We start from the raw sequence: 10,487 nt of genomic DNA, 5'->3' as shown, positions 1-10,487 counted from the left end.
CACACACTCCTTAGAAAACCAATTACATGTAATTGTTGCACTCTCTTCAATATTCCACAGGTCATACCACCATCTAGATACCCCTTTACGGCCACCTCTCCTATTCAAAGAAGTCACTGCCCCATAAATAGAAGTGATCACTTTAACCCACAAACAATCTCTCTCTACTAACAAACGCCACCTCCACTTCCCTAATAAAGCTAAATTAAAAGATCTCAAATCTCTCACACCCAAACCCCCATAATGTTTTTCTTTACACACATCATCCCAAGACACCCAAGCTATTTTCCTATGTTCATCGTCTCCACCCCAAAGGAAATTTTTAAGTAAAGATTCAAGTTGAGAGATCACACCTGTGGGGGCCTTGAAAAAAGAAAGGAAGTAGATTGGGATTGAATTTAAAACAGATTTGAACAGGACAAGTCTTCCGCCAAAAGACAAGAGTTTGCCTTTCCACTTAGTCAACTTTTTTTCCACCTTAGAAATAACAGTTTGCCAAGTTGACAACCGATTGGGGTTGGCCCCAATAAACAAACCCAAATAAGAACACGAAAAATGACCAACTTTGCAATTCAAAAAAGTAGCCATTCGGCCTAGTATCTCTGAATCAATGTTAGCTCCCAAAAGCTTACTTTTGTGAAAATTTACTTTCAACCCAGCTACTAACTCAAACAATTGTAAAATAGATTTAATGGCCCAAACATTTTTCCAAGAGGCCTCTCCCACAAAAATAGTATCATCTGCATATTGTAAGAGATAAATCGGAATACCATCTCGACCAGCAGAATAGCCTTTAAAAACTTGCATATGAATTTCTTTAGTCATCAAAGAATTCAAACCCTCTGCAACAATTAAAAATAAAAAAGGTGCTAAAGGATCTCCTTGTCGTAGTCCTCTGCCAACCCCAAATTCACTAGAGGGACTACCATTAACAAGAACTGAAACCCGAGCAGTAGATAAACATTCTGCTATCCACCTCCTCCATTTACTAGGGAATCTCATTCGCTCCATCACAAATAGAAGAAAATCTCAGCTAACAGAATCATACGCCTTCTCAAAGTCAACCTTGAAAAATAAACATGCTTGTTTTTTCCTCTTTGTTTCCTCTAAAATTTCATTTGCCACCACAACACCATCAAAAAATAATCTTCCCTTCACAAAAGCAGATTGGCACTCAGATATTACTGATCCAATAACTGTCCTCAATCTATTTGCTAATAACTTTGCCAACACCTTATACATGCACCCAATAAGAGAGATAGGTCGATATTCTTCCACTTTTTGGAGGTTATCTATTTTAGGCACAAGGACCACAAAGGAACTGTTAGAACCCTTAACTAGCTTCCCATATGCATGAAATTCATGAATGTAAGCCATGAAATCGTATTTGATTGTCTCCCAAAAATCCTTAACTAGCTTCCCATATGCATGAAATATTATTTTTTTCTTTGGTACAAGTGTTTGGCTATTTTATTTAAAGGCGATGATATTCTCCCTCAAATCATTTAATAAATATATATATTCAAATAGATACTTTGGTGATAAAAATAAAATTTCTTTGATATCACTTTGACTCTTAATTTGGATTAAAATTTTGATTCAAATCACTAATCACTAAATAAATAATAATATTTAATTTGAAAGTTGTGGGTATATCATTAATTTTTTATTAGATAATTTTAAAGGTGTTATCTCTTATTTATAATTTTATTAAAATAAAAGGCAAGAATATTAACAACTTCAATAATGGAGTGTGTGATGTGCTTGAAGTAGTTGAATCTGCTAAATATAGAGCATGGAAGTGGTTGACCGCAAGAATAAATCATGGAAGCATTCCATTTGTAATTTGGTTTAATGAGCCATACCATTATTTTTCAAGTTTTTTGTAATTTGTAATGGTGAAAGTTTCCTTGTATTATCAGTTTCTTGTTTCTTAAATAAAACGTTATTTGATTATCAAAAAAAAGAATATTAACAATTTAATATATTTAATTTCGTTCTCTATTTTTTTTAATTTAAATTTATAATTTTATCTTTATAGCGACATAATTATATTAATTTAATGAGTATATTGAAATAATTAAAGTAGATAAAAAATTTTCATTATAAAAAAATTGTCATATAGTGATACACATCTTATAGTGATATAATATGTGTCATTAAAAACTATTTTTATCCATACAATAAATATAATATATGTTGATATATTATTAAAAAGTGTGAGTGTAGAATATAGTAACACACAAAATATGTTGTTAAATCTCATTCAAAATATGTCAAATAAAAATATTGAATGTAATATTTGAGTGTGCTTAAAACTTAAAATTAAAAAAATAGGAGAGAGAAAAGACAATTTATTGTCTTTGGTTTTGCTTTATATTTAATTTAATGTATTCATAAAACTAGTTTACAAACTTTTTTCTGGTTGAGAGCTACAAGCTAAAAATTGAAAATCTAAAAATTTATAAATTAATTGATTAAATTAAAAGTATTTGATAAAATTAGTTAATAAAATAATTGATTAATAAAAAATAATATAATTATTTATTTAATAAAGAGGGTAAGAGAATGACATGCAGAAAAATGATTTTTAAATTAAAAAAGATAAGATAATAATAATAATAATAAATTCAAGTAAATTAATAAATATAAAATAAAAAGAAATTTTATAAATTTTATAAGTTATAAATGAATTCAATTAATTTATAAAAAAAATTATAGACTCCTAAAATAACCTTTCATACAAAAAAAAACTTATTTTAATCAAAACTAACTTATAAACTAATAAAAAACTTATAAGTTGATCAAGTATCTTACCAAACATTATATACAACATAATAGATATTGATTATATAAAATATTTTTACATTATTAACTAATTATAAATCATAATATATGTCTTTTGATTTTTTTTAATAAGTTTTAAAAGTTTATTATATCATATGTGACAATTGTTGTTTGCCGTGTAAATAAAAAGTACACTTTCGATGTATAAATTATTTATATATAAAAAAAAAACAGTATTACTTGGTTTCATTACTTTCATGTTACCTTACAAATCCATCTAGTTTCAATAATATTAATATCAATGTAATATCTCAACGTTGAAATTCTATTTAGAGTAACTCTAATGAGAGTTGCTTGTCCCATGAAGTAACTCAAGTCTCAATTTTTTGCCATTGGAAGACTCTAACATGAGTTGCTTGAAGAAGAGAGAAAGTTGCTTCCTCAAACAACCGTTCCTTACCTGATTTCAAGCAGATTTTATTGAACATATTTGAGAACGTTTCAGAAATAATAATAATGAAAATTAATTTCATATAATGTTTATGTATTTACTATTGCTTTATTTTATTTTTAATATCTACTTATTGTGTATTTTTTCTGGTAATTAATTTTTTTCATTGTAGTGCAATTATTCTTTTTAATAAAAATTTAAATTTGGTTCATAAATGATTATAAAAAAAATGCTAAAAGTTGAATTTCTTAAAATTTCTTACCATTGGAGTAAATTTGTGTTTGAGTTGCTTAATGTTAACATAACACACTGGAGACTACTTATTTCATTTTTCAATGTATGAAGCAACTCAAATGAGTTGCTTCAATTGGAGATGCGCTTATATAAGTTCATGTTAATGTATTTTAAAGCTAATATTTTCAAATTTATGATAAGATTTAACAGTTAATATCTATTATTTTTATTCTCACATTAAAAATAATATTCTCATATACACTTTTTATATATAAATTAGTGTGTTTTGTGAGATTTCTCGCTCCACATGTATCCTATATTATATAAGTGACATATAGTGGGATACCTCCATTCAAAATGTTACATAAGTTCACTCATAAGTTATCTGAAGTTAGATTTGGATGTAAAATCCTAAGAATACACATTTAAATGTAGAATTATGACAAAGTCCCTAGTAAGTTATCACTTTGTTAAACTAAAATAAGATAATATTGCCTTTGAAATACATTAACTCCATTGCCAGGGAATTCAACCTAATTTAAATTATTCTCTATATATAAATACAACCAATAATTAAATATTTATTACATATCATTACTATTGAACTTCTTTATGGTTCATCAATTATGCTAAACAACTACATCACCTTCAAATAATTTTGAGTCTCAATCCACGTGGAGTGCATTTTAGTCATTGTTTCTCCATACTTCAATCAAAGTCAATAATCTTATCTCAAATGCACTACTTTCTTTTATTCTTCTTTGTATTTGTAGCGTATAACTCCATTCATTTGTCCATGTAATTTTCAAGTTTGTTACAAACAATAACATTATTTTTTATTAAGATTTTGGCAAGCATATCAAATTACACAAATAGTAAAGTTTGTGAGATTAAATATTGATTTTCTTAAGAGATTTCATGTACTGAAAATTAATCCCAATTTAATATTATCTTTATTTAAATTAAAATGGTTTTTCAAATTGTTTAGATTTTTTGGGCAAAACTTAAAATAAAAATAGAAGAGTTCTAAAGATTTTTGTTTTTCAATTTAAAGAAACTGCATAATTTCTTTGTAAACTAATAAGAATAAAAGTACTGTAATTATTGATTTCACTAGACTATTCTTCAGTACACTAGATAATCCTTAATTTAAGTTGTTTAAATAATAAATAAATTTATTTAAACCTTGATTTTTAAGTGTGAAAGCTTAAGTCTATTAATTAATTTTTTAACATTTTCAAAGATTAACTAAACCACTTGCATGAAGAAAAATGTTAACAAATTAGTTTGACATTTTTTATTATTTTTGTTAGTTTTTTTTTTGTCTATTTAAACCTTGATTTTTAAGTGTGAAAGCTTAAGTCTATTAATTAATTTTTCAACATTTTCAAAGATTAACTAAACCACTTGCATGAAGAAAAATGTTAAACAAATTAGTTTGACATTTTTTTATTATTTTTGCGAGTTTTTTTTTTGTCTCTTAAATATTAAGCAGACAATCCATGAATTTAGGGGTTAGTTCAACCCAAATCCATTTAAGACATAGATTTTGTTCAACATGACTAAAAGAGTTCAAAATTATTTTGATCTTAAAATTTATAATTCAATTCTTATAATTTATAATTTATCGAACAGGTTTTGGTTAATTCGACAAGTCAAACTTATTTGTCAACTTTAACTATTAATATATTAATAGAGAGAGAAAAAATTGATAAGAATGAGAGAAAGACAAGAAGGAAAAAGAAAATAAGGATAGACAAAGATGAGAGAAAGAACGGGATATATAAATGAGATAAAAGAAACAATATAAATATGAAGAATTTTAAATTTTAATTATTTTAAAAAAATTAAAATTTATAATGTTAAGTAATCAAAATATCTTTACAAATTACTATAATTTTAGTTTTTCTTTAATTTCTTATAAAAAAAACTCAGCACAATAAATTTTAAATTTACCAAAATAATAAATTAATATCTTAAAATTTATCGTCCAAATACAAAGTTAAGGTAGTTTATAAAATTTTAAAACTTATCATATATATATATATATATATATATATATATTATATGAGATTAAATAGTAGTATTGATTTATATTATGAAATGTTGTATAACCTATTTTTTCGTATTATAAATATAAAACTAAAATTTGAATCTTTTGTTCATTGTATTAGAACTTTTCATTTCTTTCATTATTTCTTTGATTATGGGGAAAAGAGTAAATAAAACATTTTTTTTCCGTTGCTTCTGTTCTGTTATTATAAACGAGATAGAATTGAATCAATAAGTCAATTCATCCTCTTTGTCTATACCTCTCTTTCATTTTTTGTTACTTATAATTGAGGTATAGAAAGTTATGATGAATTGAATTATTGATTTGATGAACTATTTGTTGTCATTTTCACCAAATGTGAGCATATATGTGATTGAAATTAGATTGAATATTGAAGGAAAAAGTTTTCATCTAAATTATTTCTACTTTTAGACCATATTTGAGGCTTGGAGGTGTAAAAGGTTTGATAATAGTTTAAGGCATGAGCTAAAGTGTGTGGTGATCCCTATGTTGATCATAGAGTTTCCTGCTTTGGCTTAGAAGACAAAAATTATTGAGAGATTGGAGGGTGGTGGTGGTGGTAAGGCTACCAAGATTTAGGAGGGACCAAAAAGGGAGGCCAATTAAAAAGGTCCTATGTTAGCAACAATAGGGTGTACTATCATTAGGATACCTCAAATTGTTAATACTCAGGATGGATAGGTTGAGAATGTTTGCTACAAGTGTGATAGGTTGAGCCACATTTCTAAAGATTGTTAGGCGAGGCCTGTTCATGTTGAGAGTGCACCTAGGTCAATTAAGCCTACAACTATGCTTTATCTGGTGCGAAGAGTGTCTATGCCATTAGATATGTGTGTGAGATGCATGATAAAGTTATTCAGTAAGAACTATCGCGTGAGTTTGATTTGTTTTCGATAATAGAGATCAACATAATTACAAGAATGACTTAACTATTTGTCAATCACACTCTTATATATTATATTTAAAGGGAGTTGGTATTTCCCTATATAAAGGATGAATTGTTAGCATCAATTAGCCAAACTGAAGAGTTATTGAGGGAAAGAGCTGAGTGTGTCATTTTATTTGTTGCTGTGAGTGTGAAAACAGAGAAAATGATAAATAAAATTAAAGTAATGAGAGATATTACAAATGTAGAGTTTAATATTGTTCTGACATCAACTGCAGAATTAGTATCAGTAACTTCCAATTAGATGATCTTAGTTGAGTTGGTGAAATTGAAGAAATAAAAGTATAGATTAATAATATAAAAATTATAATAAATTGAATATGAGCACTAAAAAGCCATGAATATTCTGCATGTTTATTTTTCTTGTGTGTGTTTTGACCGCAATGAAAAAATGGCAAAAACCTTTTTCATATGTTCCAACCAGAGATGGCCGAGCTTCCGAATATAGAAACTTTAATTCTGGCGCACGCTGGGGCATTCTTTCTAGTCTCTAGTTTCCCACTCCAACAAAAATTGGCTTCGCGAGTTGCCCCACGCTCTACCACAGTCGCGTGCCATGCCATGCACAACTTTTTTTTCTTCTTATTATTAATTTTTCTTCAATGTTACAATTGAATTAACTGTGTCATGTCGTCGTCGTCACTGGTCATTCGTTAAATTCCACTTCACCGTAACATCAGAGTAAATTCGGACAAAATGAACCTCAAACTCAAATTCAAATGAAATCACAAACGTTATATATACAGAGGAAGTGGCACCTATGTGACCCCCACCTCAACCATACACCAATGGACTCATAACACTGTCAACTACTTCCCAATTCTTTTCCTTTGCCACTTCGCAATCCATTCTCCGGCGGCGGCGCAACCCAATTCCGCCGCCGCACATGGCCAAAGGTCGAAAGTTAACGACCAGCCGCAGCGAGCGTTTCTTGGGAACCTACGCCTACTCCCACACCCAAGCCTCCGCCGCCGCCGATCCGTCGGAGCTCCGGGAGGAGGACGTCTGGTCCACAAGCGACGACACCGGCGACCGCGACTGGGAGCCGCACGCAGGCGGAAGCGTCCGGCGGCGAATTCCGCCGGACACGGAGGAGCACCGGCGCGTGGGCGGGCTGTCGCTGGCGTTCGAAGAGGCGGGAAGCGGCGCGTCGCGGAGGATCGTGCACCAGTTCCGCGCGCGTGAGGAGGCGGCGACGACGGCGCGCGGGCGGCACGTGGCGACTTCGGCGCCGGTGAAGGTGCCGGACTGGAGCAAGATACTCCGAGTGGACTCAGTTGAGTCGCTGAACGACGAGGAGGAAGAGGAGTCAGAGATGGTGCCACCGCACGAGTATTTGGCGCGTAGCCAGAAGTTGGTTGCGAACTCGGTGTTCGAAGGTGTGGGCCGCACTTTGAAGGGTCGTGACATGAGCCGGGTTCGTGACGCCGTCTGGAACCAGACTGGCTTCGATGGCTAATCACAAGTCAACTTCTCTTCCTCTTATTACACTTTTTAACATGCTTTATTATTAATTATATTTTTATTAAAAATTATATAATTGTTAGCCAATATCGTTAACAATTTTTATAATTTTTAATAAATTTTATTTGATAATAAATAATGTGTTCAAAAACCGATAGAAAGTGTGTTTGAGACTTGAGACAAATTTTATTATTATTATCATTGTTGTTGTTAATCAGGTTCTTTAAGTGATGGGTAGATGAAAACAATTGTTTTGGTTTTTCTGGGCGATGATTCGGCTGGGTGGATTCGGGTGAAGAGAGTCCTACTCAGTGGCCAGTGAGCCTCAGCCGTAATAATTAGTTAGCATGTAGTAATTGAAATTGGGATTTGTGAACTCTGGTTCACTTTATTCTAAGTTTTCATAATTCTCATGTAAAATATCATCATCATGATGTGGGGATGAATATGGAAGAGGAAAGAGATACTGTACCCTGTTAATCCACCAGGCTACGGCCATGGCGTATTGAAAGCGATTCATGGTTTGTTTAATCATTGGTTTTGTGGGAACTAAATAAAATGTTACTACTAAATAATGGTATTATTACGGTTTGCGGATAATGAGACAAGCAATACCGTTTTCATATAAAAGTGTTGTGTTTGAAGGGTACTTTGATTGGTTGGTTCTTGTGCAAATACCGAGAATCAAATAAGTTCTTGCACTTGTCTTTTTGAAATAAGGACCCGATTTGATAAGGGGAAGATAATAATACCATCCACTTTCGTTTTTTTTTATTTCTTTTATGTGATAGTATATGTTTCGTATCGTAATGAAAATTGTGTATTCAGATTTCAGTCTCATGACTTATAATTATCGTCGGCAAATTTTTTAAAAAATAAAGGTTTTTATGTTTAAGCTTTGTAGATGAAAAAAGGTGATTGATCTAAAAAAAATGATTAACTAATTTTTTTTCAATAATTTCACCAACAAATTCTTCACTCCAAAAAAAAAATCCTAACTCACGGAAGTTAAAATCACCAAAGTTAATGTTTAAAATAAAGAATACTCCTATTTGACTTCTCTTTTGTTACAAAATAAATAATACTTGACGAATATAAATGGGACGGATGGTAATCAATAACACTTACTTATTAACCGTGTTGTTTGGTTTCGCGTCACATTTACATTTTCTAATGAAATTGGGCAAATAAAGAAAAATGATACCCAAAATTGACGCAAATCTAATGGCTTCAAATGTATAACTCTAAACATGCACTGAAATGGAAAAAACATATTACTTCCAAATATAAAAAAAAAATGAAAAGTCTTCCTTTCTCTCACTCTCACTTTCTGTCACAGTCCCATAAAATTTTGAATTGCTTCCTATGTTTCGAATTTGGGTTTTAATATAGAAATTTGATCATACTAATCTTTTATATATCTTGTCGTCTATCTATAATGAAACAAAATTTTATATTAAAATATATAATTTACATCTATGCAATAGTATCTCAGGAAATTATTAGATGCAACATGAGCAAGGGAGATTTATTTTATTTTGTACCATTGTGTTGGATAACTTAACTGTAAAATCAAGTTAATTTTGTGTACAAGGTTACAAATATCCTATTCATAAGTGTTAGGTCTACTCGAGTCGAAGGCCACAATTACGAAGCTGCTCGAAATAAAGATAAAAATCAACACCTATTGAGAACTTATCACGAATTTTATTTGTTTGTGCTTGGGATATATATAGTCGAATAGAGCTCGAAAAAAAAATGGAAAAAGAAGTTAATGGAGGTTCCTGACAGTTAAAGTGCACTAAAGTGATTATTAAGGGTCGAATCGAGAAAGTTGAAACATGAGATGAATGGTTATGAGAAGTTACGATTTAAAGTCACGTAATAAGCATAGTGGATAGCGGTTTTCCTATAATGGCTTACATGCACGAAACTAACCGCTCTTGATTGACTCTATAAATACAAGAGTTATGTATCTTCATAAAGGTCAGAAATTTCGTACTTGCACTTTGTAAGCACTCTCTGCTTGCGCATATGACTTCCGTGCACGCGATTGCTGGGTACTGATTTCTTAACCACATTTTCTTTTCTTCTTCTAGGATTAGGATTAGTGTAGTTTTCTTCTTTTAATCACGTAGCATAGTTGTGTGATTGTACTTTGATCAGTATGCTTCAACATTTTAATTGTAATTTGATCATTATACGAAGTGAACCATGATTTGTATTGTTAATATATCTATTGTGCACTCTGTGTATTTACGTATTTATATGCATGAAAATCATTTCTTGTTAATTATTGATGAATATTTGAAAACAAGTAACTATTAATCTCTGCTCCATTTTTTCTCGCTCCTTAAAACTTCAAAATGTACCTAAATTGAAATGTTTGTCGTGCTAGTTCAGATAAAAAAAATCCGTAAACAGATTCCACCGTAAACAATAAGGTAATTTGTTCCAAACTTCCAATTGAGTTGGATAACTGGAAACCAAGCTTTCACTTATTCCAATTATTTAGCATCAAAAATAATTAA

At 30.5% G+C, this 10,487-nt stretch overlaps 1 protein-coding gene across 1 annotated transcript; it reads left to right on the top strand.

The window, feature by feature from the left end:
* The first annotated feature begins 7,199 nt into the window (after positions 1 to 7,199).
* On the top strand, positions 7,200 to 8,564 carry LOC109804167 (senescence regulator (Protein of unknown function, DUF584)). Its single transcript, XM_020365955.3, has one exon. It carries the CDS (start codon positions 7,379 to 7,381, stop codon positions 7,949 to 7,951), a length of 573 nt encoding a protein of 190 aa, XP_020221544.1. The 5' UTR covers positions 7,200 to 7,378; the 3' UTR covers positions 7,952 to 8,564.
* Positions 8,565 to 10,487: the final 1,923 nt, after the last annotated feature.

This window comes from Cajanus cajan, chromosome 1, assembly GCF_000230855.2.
Source record: "Cajanus cajan strain Asha chromosome 1, NIPB_CcT2T_4, whole genome shotgun sequence".
NCBI classification, from domain to species: Eukaryota; Viridiplantae; Streptophyta; class Magnoliopsida; order Fabales; family Fabaceae; genus Cajanus; species Cajanus cajan.
The sequence above is the reverse complement of the archived record's forward strand: the minus strand, read 5'-3'. Positions and strand labels throughout refer to the sequence as shown.